We start from the raw sequence: 16663 nt of genomic DNA on the forward strand, positions 1-16663 counted from the left end.
TGCAGTTGTTTTTTTTTTTTTCAATGAACTAAAAAGTGAATTTGTTTATTGAGGGCAAGAGGATGCAAGCAATATAAAAACCAGAACTTGTCTGGCTTTCCCTGACTTTTCTTTCTCCACCTGTCAAATGGGGGTTGGATTTTATTTGTATGTGTTCTGAGGGTCCCGGTCTGCTCCTGGAATCCTTTATACAGGGGGAAGCTGTGGGGCAGATTCCTGAAGACCACTTCCCCCGACCACCCTTGGGGAGAATGGTCATCAGGCAGGAGTGTTGGCTTGGTAGCACCTACTTCTTTTCCCTTGTTTCTGTGTACCATAAAATAGACCTTGCCTGCGATGGTGAGCCTTGCAACTAGCAAAAAGCAGCTCTAGGAACCTGCCCTGCCATGGTGGCCCTGGTCCAGGTCCTTCATTGTTTTGTCCACACTCAGAGGAGGTCTTTCTGATTTTTCCAGAAGTCCAGTGTACTCCTTCTCCAGGAGTGTTCTCAGGGCTTCCTTTGCTGAGTGGCACACTTGGAAAATGTGAACATGGTTCCATTTGAGACGGGTTTCTGGCATGGTCTGCTGAAGTCTTGGCCGGAGGCACGGTGGCCACACACAGCTCTCTATGAATACACTCTTTAATGATATTTCCTAGCTGTTGGGTAGTTCAAGTGAGAACCGCTGTCCTAAAATAAAAGGATCTGTGCTTCTCTGAGATTTCCTCCCTGCAGAAGCCTTATTTTCAGAATTTGGGTCCCTGGGTTTCTAGAATCAGCCATTCCCTGCCTGCTCAGGGTTGATCCAGGCCTGCCACTGGATGGAAGTGTCAGCCTCCTCCCCAGCCCCCCATTTCCCCGGCCCTAAGCACAGTTCCCTGTCTCCCTGCAGCACAGTCTGGTCCGTGGTGAAGAGCGTCCTCAGGAAGGACGGCCCCTTGGGCTTCTACCACGGCCTCTCCAGCACCTTACTCCGAGAGGTGCCCGGCTATTTCCTCTTCTTTGGTGGCTACGAGCTGAGCAGGTCATTTTTTGCATCAGGGAGATCGAAGGATGAGCTAGGTAAGCATTTGGCTGGGCTGGGCCGGGCCGGGCCCCACACTGGCCTGCTTATTGCAGAGGCTGTGGGGGTCTGCTAGGCACGGAGGTTTCTGGAGGCTTGGAAAGGACCTTGGCACCTTCCTCTGGGTGCACTCATGTCCTTGCCACGGGGGTGAAGTTGTGCCTCCCAGACTTCTTTACTGGAGTAACATTTTAGGGGAGAATATAGAAATTACTTTCCTGTGGGAAATCACCTGTAAAGCATTTTTCAGTAAGCATAAAACTTGGTAATAAATCTTGAGTGTGTTTCCAGAGGACTGAAAAGTGTCATTCTTTCTAGCTTGTCCTGTGTACCTGCTTGACGCAATCACGTCAATGTTGGCTTGCAGGAATGATTACTTGTTTCTTCTCAAACACATCACTTCAGTGTTTCAGGCTTATTCTGGGGTTAGGCATGCTCCGAGGCTTAACTGTCGTGTTTAATAAGACAACTTTGGCTTTCATGGTAAAGGAAGAATCAGGGCTGTGGGGCATTAACATAATGAAATACTACAGACTGAGTGTGTTGGAAAAAACATGACCTGTGTTTCAGTGGCCACTGTTCTCATTCCCATGGGGTGGGGGGCGGGTTGCCATGTTGCTGGGGGCCTGCTGGTTCTGTGTGGGCCAGTCCTTCAGAAGGCAGGCCAGGAGGGCCACAGCGCCACAGTGACCAGCACTGATAAGGTCCTGTGATGAGGGGCAGACCCAGAGTGCCACATGGGACCTTGTGTCCTCTGAGCAGAGAGCCCAAAGGGGGCGCGATCCCTGAGATCAGGACCTGAGCTGAAGGCAGATGCCTTACTGACTGAGCCACAGGTGCCCGAAGTATCAGCATTTTTATTTGCATCTACCTGCACCCACTACCACCTTGACCTCTGGAAATGCTGTCCTTGAGACAAAAATGCTGTTGGCTGCTTTCCTCCTCCAGGTCCTGTCCCTTTGATGTTAAGCGGTGGAGTTGGTGGGATCTGCCTCTGGCTTGCTGTATACCCAGTGGATTGTGTCAAATCCAGAATTCAAGTTCTTTCCATGTCTGGAAAACAGGCAGGATTTATCGGAACCTTTATAAGCATTGTGAAAAATGAAGGTGAGTCTGCTCATTGCAGAAATGGAGTGGGTATGTCTAGACCAGGTATTTCGCTGTAACCCGCGTGGAGGTCAATCACGTGTGTGTGGTTGTTCTCTTCCCCTGCCCCCTGTCCTTTATCTAGTGCCCCTGCCTTAGCTTGCTTCCATTCTCAAGAATGTTTGCTGTCCTTGTTCCTCACTTCTGGGCCAGGATTCTTTGTTCTAAATAGCCTGGAGGGAACTTTAAAACTCCAGATTGTGCCTAAGGGGACAAATGCTTGGAATTCAGCACCCCTTGTTCCATAGAGTATAGATAGTATCAGAAAAGGATTTCTAACAGAACCACTAAAGGATTTAAAAGAACATGCTGCAAGTCCCTAATGCTCAGACTTCCTGAAGGTGATTGGCTCTGAATTTTGAGAGTTAACGTATGAGTATCAAGATTTTCTAGGAGATGTTTGTATAATGCCCGGATCGTGCCTCTGGTAAGTAGTGACCTGTCCTTTCAGCATCCGAACTACATCTTTCACCTCAGGATGTGAACTTCTCGGGCTTGATTTTCCGAGAAAGCGGTCACAGGGTGTGGAAACGGTTCAGTTCATACTCCAGAGTTGCATAAAGCCTCATAGTTGCGCAGAGCCCTTATGCCTCCCTCATCCACTTGGATCTTCATAACAGTCTGGGCAGTGCCAGCTGTGGACACAGGACTGTGCTTTTGGCCCAGTGTCTTGTGATCCTTGTCCTCCCGAGTGACTCTGTGAGGCTGCTGCCCTCCTGTGTTCTGGGGCTGCTTCTCTCTGCCCAGGTGAGGCCTTGCTCTGCCCGGTCCATGTACCAGGAGCGAGTCCGGGACTCGTGTGTGGTACCTGAGCGTTGCCAAGATTTGCTGGAACACTGGATGCCTGGCCTCGTTGCCATGAGCCTCCATCCTTCCCGTTCGTCCAGGGACACCTGGACAGAAGCCCTTCCGTCCCTTGTCGGCATTCAGTGTGTTGTCTGGATCTGTCGGTGTCCAGCCCTGGGCTCTGTGGCTTCACAGGGTCTCTCTGAGAAGGGGCGTCTCAGTCTTTGATCACTTCTTGTCTTCTAGGAATAACGGCCTTATATTCTGGACTGAAACCCACAATGATCCGAGCCTTCCCTGCCAATGGGGCGCTCTTTCTGGCCTACGAATACAGCAGGAAGCTGATGATGAGCCAGTTCGAAGCCTACTGAAGTGTCCTGGCAAAACTAGGTCCAAGTCTAGGCACGTGACCACGACAGTTCATCTCAGGGTTTCACGGAGTACAAGACCAATGGGGAATTATTTTGGTTTCATAGGCGTTCTGTTTTTTTGGTCTTCCCTTATACTCTAAATTTTAAACTTTGTGAAAAGGGCCTCCATTTTATCCTATTAATTTCTGCCGATAATCGTACTAAAATTGAACTCAGTTGCTGCTCTTGTCCTTGGTGGGACATTTAGGGTGAGCCGCCGGCCCTGCACAGGATCTGAAAGGCTAAATATAGTTCTTTCGGGATTTTGCATAAACCTGTATGTGTCCGTGCAGCTTGGATGGTTACATGTTAGAAGGCATCATTTGGTTCCATATTTAATTCTCAGATCTCACCAGAAAAACTCTGAGGTAACCATGTTTCATGAAGATGACTATGAGTGATTCCTTACTCTAGATGTAGGCTTTTAGAACCTTAGTACATGCACTATCCTAAGTTCAGTTTTTCTGTGGTGCTTGACAACTGAACTATCTGTGTAGATTTTGTAGAGGAGAACATATCTGCAAACTGGTGTGGCTTCCATGTATGAGTAAGCCTCTTGGATTTTCCCAAGATGTACTGTTAAAATAGTGCCATTCACTTCCTAGGTGGGATCATCTTGACCCCTGACACATTGTGAGGTGTGGTGAGAGCAGCACGCCCCTCACCTGTGCCAGCTCCCCTTCTCTCCCAAAGAACTCCGCCTCTGCTGGGCCTTAGGTTGAGAGAGGTGCTGAGGGGAGGGGGCCCTGCTGCTGTGCTTTGTGAAGGCCCATGACCGCCAGCAGGCCTGCTTCTTCCGTCTCTGGGTCCTGGCCTGGGTAGGATTGCAGATTATTTCTTTGGACCGTCTATCGCCTGCTGATGCACTTTGGCCCACTCACTCACTCACTGCCTCCACCGACCAGAAACCCTTCCCGGGAGCAGAGTGCCAAAGCCAAGAGAAGCCCTTGTTCCCTGTCTGGTGCCTGAAGGACAGTGCTCTCGGGCAAGGTCCTCTTTTGGATGGAACTGGACAGAACTGAGGGCTTGTCCTCCACAGTGAGTGATGTTGGGGTGACCCCTTTGTTTACATTTATCTCAGGATCGCTAACTGCCATGTTTCTTATTGGGTTGGAGCCTTTTACATTTGGTACTGGCAGTCCATGGATTTTCAGGATTGTATATAGGGGGTGACTTTACAAAGCAATGAAACAAGCCAAGTAATTTTATTTAGCTATGCCATACGAATGCACTAACCACCACCACAAAACTCTAGGTCACCTGGTGTAAGAGTGTCCCTTCTTGTCCCCACTTAGGCAAGCCTCATCATACCGTGCTGCTCCAAGACCAGCAAGGGCTCTCTCAGAAACCAGTGTTCTTAAGCAGGCTGACTCTGCTAACATCTGTCCCGTGTGTGTCTGTCCTTGTTGGCACAGTGTCCCCCTCGAGTGAAACCTCTGGTTACCTGAAGCTTTTTGTTCTCTGCAGAGGCTCTGTGCTAACTCTAGCCCACGCACCAGAAGCCAAAGGGTCGGGGCAGTGAGCAGCTGCTCTTTCTGTATACTGCAGCTGTGCAAGTTGGCCCACCAGCAGCATTCTTCTTCTGCCTGGTTGTGTGGATGGGGTTGATGTAGCAGGAAACTGTTCTATTTTTTTAAAGTAGCTAAATTTCCTATTATGTTTTGGATAATTCTATTCCAGGGTAGTCAGATCTATTTGAAAAAACAAAAAAACAAAAAACAGTATCATTCTGATGTACCATGATGTAAGATTCTCGAGTTGTTCAAGGAAGTATTTATGTCAGGTTGTAAGGAGGCAAGCCTGTAAATTGTCCTTATGTGAGCAAAAGCACAAGAGTGTAGCAACTCAGTGGCCAGGAATTTGGATGCATCTTGGAGGGTTAGGGAAGAGGAACCCTAACTGTAATCTTCTTTCAAAAAGCAAGTCTTGAAAATTGGGGTTTTCTTCCTTAGTGCCAGCTAAGTATCTACCCCCCACTCCTGCCCCCTGTCCATAAGTCTGCCACCTGGTCTGCCCCTCTGGCTTACGGCTGCGTGCATGTTCAAGGGAACAGTACAAACTGTTTAGCGGCAACATGTGTTTCTGTAACATGAATTACAGCAAGTAATGTAGTCAGAGCTTTTCCTAAAGAGCCTTTAGATGGGCTGTTGCACTGGTAGCTGAGACCCTTTGAGGGCTATTTGGAGGGAAACAGAGCACCTGCATCCAGGCATGTTCATAAATAAGGACATTTTATTTATATAATATATAAATATATAAACATATACATAATGACGTTAAGGTACTTAGAATAAAAAAACATCCAGCAACGAAGAGAATAGGATTCCCTGTGGACACTGGACTAACCAGTGTTTATAGTGAAAAGATGATCTTCACAGAGTTCCCTACATTTAAATGAAGTTGGCTGGGAGCAGAATCTGTGTCAGGGGCTGTACTTTAAAATCATCTAGATTTCTCTAGGCAGACATTTCCTTTGACTTCACGGTGATGTTACAAAGAGAAAGAATCTACTGTAACGTCTGCTTATGTTTACCCAGATTCTCTTGTCCTCCAAGGACTGCCTGTGTAATTGAAGCTTGTATCACAAGCTCTGCCGGGACTGTTTATAGGAATGGTCCTATGGGCTCAAGCCTCGTACTGGTGCCAGTCGGAGGTTTGTTAAATAGCTTAGAAATGACCTCTTTAATCTGACATTACACATGTGAAAGCAGGGACTACTTACCCAAAAATACATAATAAACCTCACGCAAAATTGTGAGGAATCCTTTTAAATGTTATTTTGATATGAAAGTTCTTTTAAACTCTTAACTTTGGCACACAGTCCCCAGGAACAGTGGTTCTCTCAACTCTGGCATACCTCCTTCAGGAAAGAAAAAGGACCACTAACCTTTTATAATGTATATACTTAAGGTGTCAAAAATGTGTATGTAAATGTACTGTAAGTATATATGCAAGGAAGGAGGGTTAGGAGACCTAAATGTGTGGCAGGGATGGTGGGGAACAGGATCCTTCTATCCCACTTATTCAAAATGCAGCTCTACTGCGAAGTTCTCACGGTAGATATGCCAGGTTTTTTTTTTATGTGGATTATCCAGTTGGTTCCGTGGAAGGTAAAGCCTAGGAAAGAAGAAACATGTTTCAAGCACAGAAGGCCAACCAGGGTTAGTCTTAGTCCCTCTCCTGTGCCTCAGTTGGCACATACAAGTGGAAGGGCTTGGTAACATCTGGGATGGCCAATGTTGGGGCAGTCAGTAAGGCTGTTTGTAATTCCCGAAATGCTCCTTCTGCCTCAGCTGTTCACTCTACCATAGTGAGTCCTCCCTTAGCCAGTTCACAGAGAGGTCGCACCATCTCCGCGCACCGCGGTATCCACAGCTTGCAGCAGCCCACCGTCCCAAGGAACTCCCTCATGGAGACCAAAGCCTAAATAAGTGGCGTGGCTCTGACAGAGCTGTGTTTGTATTGCTGACACCCGATACCCTTTTCCCTGCAGAGTCTGCAAGAGAGCTCTTGTCCCCCACAAGCAAGACCCATAGTCCTCAGCGGCTATTTCTACTATTCCCACTAACTCAGTCCTCCTTCAAGTACTAGAGAACTAGAATTCTAGAGAACTTCCAGACTCAGGAACGAATTTCCAGAGATGGAAGAAGTTTCCCTGGAATAATCTTCAGTTAATTTATAAAAAAAGATTTCCCAGTTTAGTCACTAGAAAGTCATTTCTAAAATAGAGACTATTGATTTTTTTTTTTTAAGCTGTCTTCACGGATTCTTACTGTGTCCTCTAACTTCTGCTCTAGATCCAGGTGTGTCAGTCACCTTTAAACTAGCTAAAGCCTTCCTCGAGGATGCTTTCCTTTCTGGCCTAGAATATGGTAGGTGGTTGGTCATCAGAAGATGAACGAACACACACGGTGGACCTGCCCTTGTCGGGGTAATTGAGCAGACTCCTGCTACACTTGCAAGGGGAGGGATTTATCACCACACCTAGATCTGATTAGAATACGTCTCAGCTCCTCTGACACAGTCCTATGGCATGGACTTTGAGGTTAAGGCCACAGTGGTTCTCAACGCTAACCCTATATTTTACATAATGAAGAATGGGGGACTTGAGGATTTCTTGGTTTCTATAAATTGAGGGCAGGAGTGCCATTCTGTCTTACACAGATCTTGGAGATTAAGCCATTTCTATTGGATTATATCAGAGCCATACCTTTTATTTTGTAAAAATGATGTATGGAACCAGAAAAAAAATGGACACTGGTCGTAATACTTGGGTAGGTCCTAAAATTAAAAGAAAAAAAGTTAATTTTCATCATAAAAATGATACTAAAAACTAATTCCAAAGGGATTAAAATTCCTCCTTTTCCCTCCTTTCTATATATGTTGAACAATTAGAGCCGTTAGACACACAGCACTTAACCTCTATAACTCTCTGCTCACGACACAAAGGAGCCTTTAAGAAATGGCTTTTTCTTGCCATTCCTATCAAAATTTAAGGAAATGTGTTTTTTTCAATATAAATTAGACAATAGACCTCCAACCTAGTTTACATCGTGCTGACCAGAGGCCGATGCCACTTTATGTCCAAAGACCTCATCCATTTCTACAAGCAGCAGCTGCACTGATAATTGACTGTCAGTATTAATGACAAGAATACCCACACATGAGAGAGTTTTCATCTCATGGCCCTTGAAAATCACAAAATTAAGCAACACTGCCCAGGCCAGTACTTCTTGTAGTGGAGCTCCTGCTTTGGACCACTGACTGAGCGAGTGTTCAGACCGGCTTCAGGGATCAAAGGGGAGCCATCTGATATGGGAACCACCGAGGTCACTTGCTTCCACACACCTACCATTTCACTACTGAACAGATTTTCCCATAACGGGGAGCAAGCAGGGGGTGAAGGAGGGCACAAACTTTAACTTGATCAACACTGTTAGTTGTTGGCAGTTCTGCTTGATGATTTCAATAGGAAAACAAAACCACTGAGGCTTAGAAATTCATGTAAAGAGTAACACTTGTACACTTTGTGACTTCTCAGCAGAAGTTACTCATGTTCAGAGCAATGACAATGGCAAACATTCTCATTTTTCATAAGGTAAATGTTAGATTAAAAGTACTATTTAAGGGGCACCTGGGTGGCTCAGTGGGTTAAAGCCTCTGCCTTCAGCTTGGGTCATGATCTCAGGGTCCTGGGATGGAGCCCCATATCGGGCTCTCTGCTCAGCAGGGAGCCTGCTTCCCCCCTCCCTCTCTGCCTGCCTCTCTGCCCACTTGTGATCTCTGTCAAATAAAATTTAAAAAAATACTATTTAACATGAATTATGTATCGGTTCAAAGGAAAGTCAGATCTCCCTCATTTTAAAGTACTTTATAAACTATGGGGAACACTGTGTTTAAAGATACAAAAGTTTGATCACCACTCTGCAGTAAACATACCTTTGTTTTTTCCTTATTTGAAAATATATGCAAGTTGTATAGAATTTAGAAAACATGAGCAAGGGGCGCCTGGGTGGCTCAGTTGGTTAAGCCTCTGCCTTCGGCTCAGGTCACGATCCCAGGGTCCTGGGATTGAGCCCCACATAGGGCTCTCTGCTCAGCAGGGTGCCTGCTTCCCCCACTCTCTGTCTACTTGTGATCTCTGTCAAATAAAATCTTTTTTAAAAAATGAGCAAAAATCTCTTATGTTCTTTTTAAAAATTTTGATATAGACCGGCCTTGTTTTTCTCCCCCTCTCTGGCAAAGGGTTGACATCTCCTATCCTGTTCCTTGCCAGGAATTGTAGTAAAGGAAAGCCTAAATCAGAATCACTAAAAAGGCCAGACAAGAATACTGGCATAGGTTGGTTCTGGATGACTCACAGAAGAAGAGAAAAACTGCACTTTGATGTCATCATACAGTGGTGGGCAGTTGGACAGATGGATTGTCACGCTGTCTGTTTCCGCATCATGAAGGATCTGTGAATGATCACATGGAACTCAGAACCATAACCCTAGCTAATGGGTGGATAAATGGTGAAGTTCAGTTTGCTTATCGCAGCTTCCTGGATTTATCAAGTACACTTGGTCTCAGAGTGCAGCCATTACACATATAAATAAATGTGAATCATTGTTTCTATTAAGTTGCAATACTGTTTACATTTTTAAAAGGCCAACATGTTTGGAGGGTATGGTACTGCACTGCTGAAAAGTGAAATACTCCCTTTTCCATCAGAACTTAAATGTCACTGTTGAACGTGTGTCATTTGATTTGCAGATGCCGGGACACACTAAGAAGATCAGTTTTAAACTTGGCATTCACATTCAAAAGCATGTGATTGGTCATGTATTAAAGAGGCGCTCGCTGATGGTATCATAGGCCTTGTCCATAGCCAACTACTGGATGGAGTGACCAAAGATTGGTCACGTTTCTGGAATGAAGGACTTTGGGGCTATACTGAGTATTTCTTTGTTACTGATTGGCCCTTGCACAATAGTGGTACCCACACTAAGGAGAGTCTGTGCGAAATACCAAAGAAGGTGCAGACTCAGGGGATGCTTCAGGGAGCTACAGACATAAGAAACAATGGTAGAGTGGCATGAATTACATGTCAAGCTGGATAATGAAGACTGTGTGGTTGTGTGTTCTGGGGAGCTTAATGAGAAGCAGAGAGTAAGAAAGTTTCACAGAGGAGCAGAAAAAGAGTTCTGTGTGGTGGATTTGTACACACGAGGAGCTCTGAAAGAGAATGCTGTGCAGACTGGGTGGTGTGGGGGAGGGAGGGGAAAGACATGGAACACATGAAACAGAAATGAGAGTGTTGAGTCCCAAGGGCCAGAAGGCACCCCGTCTACTTGGAATGGAGTCTGTAGGTCAAGTTACTGAAGGAAATAAGCTCAGGTCTCAGGTAGGATAGGGAAATATTTTAAAGGTTCAAGAGCCAGGAAATAAGAAAAATTGTGGAAGCATGGGGGCGGGGCAATTCCTATGTGACAAAGTGGCCTGACAGTTATCACTTATAACAGTGATTATAGCTCACAAAGCAACTTCACATACATTATCTAACCTAATCCTCACAACCCGGGAGATGTGGTCTTTATTTTGCAGATATACTGAGCCAAAGATACTGACTGGCTTTGACTAGAGGCACAGAGTGCATTGTTCTTCTGCTCCACTTACTGCTTTTCAAGTAGGAGCAGAGAAAGACCTGCATATTGCCAGTCTCTCAACACTGTATAGCATGAAGAGAAGGGACAGGTAGGGAGACCACTGTAGAAATCCAGGCATGAGCAAATGAGGTGCTGGACTGGGCGTGACAATGGGAACAGAAAGGAATGGAGAGAGTGAGGAGAGATTCCCAAGGTAAAATCAATAGGAAGTGCTGACTGGATGTGGGGGCACGGCCAGGAGAGACTCCAGGATTCTACATCGTGAGGCCTCAGTGAGAGAATTCTGGTGTCACTTGCAGAAGCAGAGGGAAAGCTCATCTGACAAATCTGGATTGACACACACAGTTCCATCGTTGGGGCAGAAGCTGTCTAGGTAGGTGTCCTGCACCTACCACGTGGGGGGTGCTCATAAGTCTGTGCGAGCGGATGGAAGAAAAAATAATAGTTTGCAGTAGGAGAATGGATAAGCAGAACCAAGAGTAGAGTATGTGCAGAGATAAGAACAGAAGTCAAGGATCGGGTCTGGGTGCGTGCCTTCCGTGGGACAAAGGGCAAGGAGTGGTGGTGGGGAAGTAATAGGAGAAGAGACACAAACCTAGAGAGAGAATTTGGACAGTTTATATTTCTTAAGACCCGGGAAAGCTTCTTATTGCTTTAGGATAGTCCAAGGCACTTCAACATTTAAGAAAACAGACTACCAGGTCCCATCGCCTAGGGGAAAGAGGTATATATGTCCCCTTCCGGCCACTCTTGAGTTACTTCTCTCAGTGCAGTCCCATAGGATATCGGAGGCAGAGTCACTTGGGACACTGCTAACACTGAACATGCTGGTTTGACATTGAGATTTGAAACAAACACCAGAATTTCCAGTTTGCATGCTATCTCTTACCTGACAGTTTTTGGAAGCAGAGCCGAAAAAGATGATCTGCCTCTGCATTACTATTTGTACTTTGAGATCAGTGCCATTGCCTTTTCCTACACCTGAAGGAAATAAAGTTAGGCTCATTAGAACAAAGAGCAAAATGTCTCATCGATTAACATTATGGATTAAAGAGAAAATTATGACAGCTAACAGTGTGTCAGTAGTGAATCATCTGCGTCTTGCTTGGATTCTGTCTTTAAAAGACAAATCTTTAAGCCCAACTTTGTCTCCTAAAGTTCAATTTATAAGGCTGGAGGTGTGTGTGTGGGGGGGAAGACATATAGTTTAGCTTCTAAGACAGAACTTCATCTCTTCACCTTTCTAGAAAAAAATCAGGTAGGTAACTTGCCACCTTTCCTGCTAGTGTGTTGCTTGCTTCAGACATCCAACAATGGGTCTTAAACAGTCTAATTTCCTCTTACCCTCATCTGGAGTTAGATATTAGACTGCTGCATCCAAATATTCTGGTGGCACTCATGATACATCTATAGACAAATGGTTTCTTGCTCTCTATTCGATTCAGACGAACCCTTTTTTTAGGAGTTCTTAAAGGCTGGTTTCTCAAGCCCTCAATTAATTCTAACTGCTTTTCTTTTAATGAGGAATGTCACAAATATGCATAGAAGTAAAGGTTCAGAACTAAAAAAATATTCTAACAGAGTCATATGTTAATCATTCTTGATGTTCAGATTCTATTTGCATCGTAGGACCACATTATGAATTTGCATTAAGCATCATCATGTCTGAGCCTTACTTCCTCCACCCCATGCCATCCTATCCCATTGCAGTTGCAGAACTCCTTTGCAGAACTGATGTTGACCAGAGATTAGTGAAAATGTAGAACTTAGTTAATACAAACCCTTACCACATGACAGGAAAGGGCACTGATTTACAAGCTTAATTCCCACACATTTAAACCTCTTAAAGCATATTTCTATAATATAAAAGGTAAAAAAAGACATGAGGTGAAGAGTCTGGCTCACCTACTCCCACCTGTTTATTTGTCCAGCTCCAAATGGAGAATATTTTTGTGCACATATAATCAAAAAGGAATACTCTCCCTGAGTATTTTTATATATGTACATAGCACAAATATGAATACATATTATTCCCCACTTCTGTGTTACAGGAATTGTTGCATACCACAGCACTGTTCTGTGCCTTGCATTTTTTAAAAATGTTTTTAATTTTTTATTTTTTATAAACATATATTTTTATCCTCAGGGGTACAGGTCTGTGAATCACCAGGTTTACACACTTCACAGCACTCACCAAAGCACATACCCTCCCCAATGTCCATAATCCCACCCCCTTCTCCCAAACCCCTCCCCCCAGCAACCCTCAGTTTGTTTTGTGAGATTAAGAGTCACTTATGGTTTGTCTCCCTCTCAATCCCATCTTGTTTCATTTATTCTTGCATTTTTAAAATACATGTCAAAAATCTTATTTGACTCATCAATTAATCAAAAACCAGTAAAATGTTACAGCTGATGCAAAGTTAACTACAAGCCACTGTGCAAAACAGTAGGGAGTTTCCTCACAAAATTAGAAAGAGAATTACTGTATAGTCCAGTAATTTTGCTACTAGGTATTTACCTAAAGAATATTAAGCACCAATTTGAAGAGATATATACACCCTTATGTTTATTGCAGCATTATTTACAATAGCCAATACATGGAGGCAATCCAAGTGTGTACTGAGAGACGAATAGGTAAGGAAAATGTAGTGAAGATGTATTTATATAGGTATACACATACACAATGGAACATTGTTCAGCTGTAATTAAAAAAAAAAAAAAATCTTGCCATTTGCAACAATGTGGATGGACCTGTAGGGATGCTAAGTGAAACAGAGAAACAAATATATTTCAGTTATGTGGAATTTAAAAATAAAAATGAAGAAAAGAAGACAAAAAACCAGACCCTTCAATACAGAGAACAAACTGATGGCTGCCATAAGGGAGGTGGGTAGGGGATGGGTGCAATAAAGAGGAATAAAGAGTACGCTTTTCATTTTAAAAATTAACATATAATGTATTATTTGTTTCAGGGGCAGAGGTATGTTAATTATCAGTCTTACACGATTCACAGCACTCGCCATAGCATATGCTCTCCTCGATCCATAAATGTTTTTTTTTTAAGATTTTATCTATTGATTTGAGAGAGACAGAGAAAAAAAGCATGAGCAAGGGAGAGGCAAAGGAAGAAGGAGGCTCCCCGCTGAGCAGGGAACGTGACACAGGGCTCTATCCCAGGACTCTGGGATTACAACCTGAGCCAAAGGCAGACACTTAACAGACTGAGTCACCCAGGTGACCCATGGAGTTTACTTATCTTGATGATAATATACTTATCTTGATGAACACTGAGTAATGTATAAAATTACTGAATCATTATATTGTACACCTGGAGCTAATATAAACGAATGTATGTTATACTTCAATTAAAAAAAATACTGCGCATCTATTGGGAAATAAAGATTGATGACATGAGCGTATAAACAGATATAAAATGGCTTAATCAGTCGCCTGGGTGGTTCAGTGGGTTAAGTGACTGCCTTTGGTTCAGGTCATGATCCCGGAGTCCAGGGACTGAGTACTGCTTTGGGCTCCCTGCTCAGCGGGGAGTCTGCTTCTCCCTCTGACCTTCCCCCTCTCATGCTCTCTCTCTCTCTCATTCTCTCTCTCCCAAATAAATAAATACATAAAATCTTAAAAAATGGTTTAATAATCAATTTCTTTCCACTAGATACAACTAACTTGTATTTTTATGTACAAAAATTATTTACAGTATTATTACTTTTCTACAACTTAGAGTTATAAAGAGCTTAAAGACCATGAGAGGTAGAGATAATCCCACAAGGGTGCACAAGTCAAAACACTGCTCACTGCAAATTCTTTCACGCTTTTTTCTGACAGTCTCCCCATCCCCACTCTGTTTTGATCTTAACAACCTCAAAGGAAGATTATTCTTACTCCAAAAGAAGGCTGGTGTCTCTAACACTGAGTCATGAAGAAATAGGAAATCTGAACAGACCAATTACTAGTAATGAAACTGAATCAGTCATCAAATAACTCCCGACAAACTAAAGCTCAGGACCAGATAGAATCACAGGTGAAGTCTGCTACACATTAAAGAAGAGTTAATACCTATTCTCCCGAAACTATCCCAAAAAATAGAAGGTGAAGGAAAACTTCCAAATATATTCTATAAGGTCAGCATTACCCATACCAAGACCAACTAAAGTCACGATTAAAGAAACAACAAATAAATAAATAAAACTACAGGCCAATATTCCCCATGAACTTAGATAGATACAAAAATCCTCAACAAAATATTAGCAAAGTACATTCAACAATAAAAAGATCATTTGCCACGATCAGTGGGATTTATTTTGGGAATGCAAGCATGGTTCAATATTTTCAAATCAGCCAACATGGTACACCGCATTAGCAAGAGGAGGGTAAAAATTATATGATGGTTGTTTTTTTGTTGTTGCTGCTGGGAAGATGGCAGAGTAGGAGGATCCTGTGCTAACTTTGTCCCCTACACACACACCAAGATAACAGCCACATCAAGTGCAACAAACTCTGAAAAGGACCCAAAAACTGGCAGAACAGACTTTCCACAGTAGAGAGGAGGCCACATCGAAAAGGTAGGTGAGGTGAAGACACAGTTAAGAACCAACCCCCCTGTAAGACTGTCCATGAAGAGGAGGGACCCCCAAGCATGGAAAAGCAAGAGTCTCAGACCACAGAGCAGGCACAGGAGACCTGCACTGAGAAGACAAGTCCCTATAACATTTGGCTTTTGAAAACTATTGGGCTTTAATATGTTTTGAGGACCAGCAGGGCTCAACTCTGGGCACTTTATTTATTTACTTGAGTATAATTAACTTAAGTGTTGTTTATTAGTTTTAGTTTCAAGGGTATTTATTAGTATTAGTTCCAGGTGTACAGTATAAGGATTCAACAATTCTATATAATCAAGGTCAGTGTACTATTCATCATCTTTATCTATTTCACCAATCCCCTACCCCACTTAACTTCTGGCAACTCGTTTCTTCTCTGTATTTAAGACTCTTGTTTTTTGTCTTTTTCTTTGTTGTTTCTTAAATTACTTATGTGCATGGAATCATATGGTACTTGTCTTTCTCTGATTGACTTATGCATTTAACAATATACCCACTAGGTTCATTCATGTTGGTCAAAAAACAAGATTTCATTCCTTTTTTATGACTGAGTAATATTCCATTATACTTATGTGGATATGCACCTTCTCTTTATGCATTTATCCATCAGTGGACACTTGAGTTGCTTCCATATACTGGCTATTGTAAATAATGCTGCAATAAACATAGGGGATATATATAGCTTTTGAAATTAGTGTTTCCATATTCTTTGGGTAAATACCCAGTAATGGAATTACTGGGTCATATGGTAATTCTACTTTTATCTTCGTGAGGAAACTCTATAGTATTGCCCACAGTGCTTTCACCTCTATGTCTAATGCAGCATTACCTACAATAGCCAAGACGTGGAAGTACTCAAGTGTCCATCGATAGATGAATAAAGAGGTGGTGTGTACGTAGAATGGAATATTATTCACCCATAAAAGAATGAGATTTTTGCCACTTGTGACAACATGGATGGACCTACAGGGTATTATGCTAAGTGAAATAAGCCAGACCAGAAAAGGACAAATACAAAAAGTAGTTTTCCTTATATGTGGAATCTAAAAAATAAAACAAACGAAAATGAACAAACAAAAAGTAGAACCTGATCTGTAAACACAGAGAACAAACTGATGATTGCCAGAGGGGAGGAAAGTGGGGAGAGGCACAAAACAGGTGAAGGAGAGTGGGAGATATAGGCTTCCAGTCATAGAATGAGTAGAGTAAGTCTTGGGGGATAAAAGGTACAGGAAACATAGTGAGTGACATAGTGAGTGTCACTCAAATAGTGTTGTATGGTAAGGGATGGTAGCTACACTTGTGAGCATAACATAATGTATATACTTGTCAAATCACTAGTTTATGTATCTAAAATGAATGTAACATTTTTTAAAAAATATTTTATTTATTTGACAGACAGAGATCACAAGTAGGCAGAGAGGCAGGCAGAGAGAGAGGGGGAAGTAGGCTCCCTGCTAAACCAATAGCCAGATGCTGGGCTCAATCCCAGGACACTGAGATCACGACCTGACCCA

General features: G+C 43.2%; 2 protein-coding genes across 11 annotated transcripts in view; one reads left to right on the top strand and one right to left on the bottom strand.

Moving 5' to 3' along the window:
• LOC309848613 (mitochondrial ornithine transporter 1) overlaps positions 1-9063 on the top strand; it is a 309487-nt gene extending 300424 nt beyond the window's left edge. For 8 of the 10 annotated variants that reach the window (XM_082700496.1, XM_082700504.1, XM_082700502.1 and 5 more), the window contains 3 exons: positions 873-1042; positions 1992-2150; positions 4291-9063. In XM_082700496.1, the coding sequence (XP_082556622.1) occupies positions 873-1042; positions 1992-2150; positions 4291-4427 (466 nt within the window). In that variant the 3' untranslated portion in view covers positions 4428-9063. Of the gene's footprint in view, positions 1-872; positions 1043-1991; positions 2151-3221 lie in introns of all 10 variants that reach the window. The other 2 variants (XM_082700498.1, XM_082700505.1) reach the window with 1 other exon arrangement.
• The window catches only part of LOC309849183 (phosphatidylinositol 3,4,5-trisphosphate 3-phosphatase TPTE2-like), a 134352-nt gene continuing 123962 nt past the window's right edge, over positions 6274-16663 (bottom strand). Inside the window, exons 34-38 of the mRNA XM_082701509.1 lie at positions 11423-11514; positions 9197-9342; positions 7936-8017; positions 7596-7666; positions 6274-6502 (exon numbers count right to left, since the gene is read on the bottom strand). Coding sequence (XP_082557635.1) covers positions 6406-6502; positions 7596-7666; positions 7936-8017; positions 9197-9342; positions 11423-11514 — 488 coding nt within the window. The 3' untranslated portion in view covers positions 6274-6405. The remainder of the gene's footprint in view (positions 6503-7595; positions 7667-7935; positions 8018-9196; positions 9343-11422; positions 11515-16663) is intronic.

This window comes from Mustela nivalis, assembly GCF_964662115.1.
Source record: "Mustela nivalis genome assembly, chromosome: 15".
NCBI classification, from domain to species: domain Eukaryota; kingdom Metazoa; phylum Chordata; class Mammalia; order Carnivora; family Mustelidae; genus Mustela; species Mustela nivalis.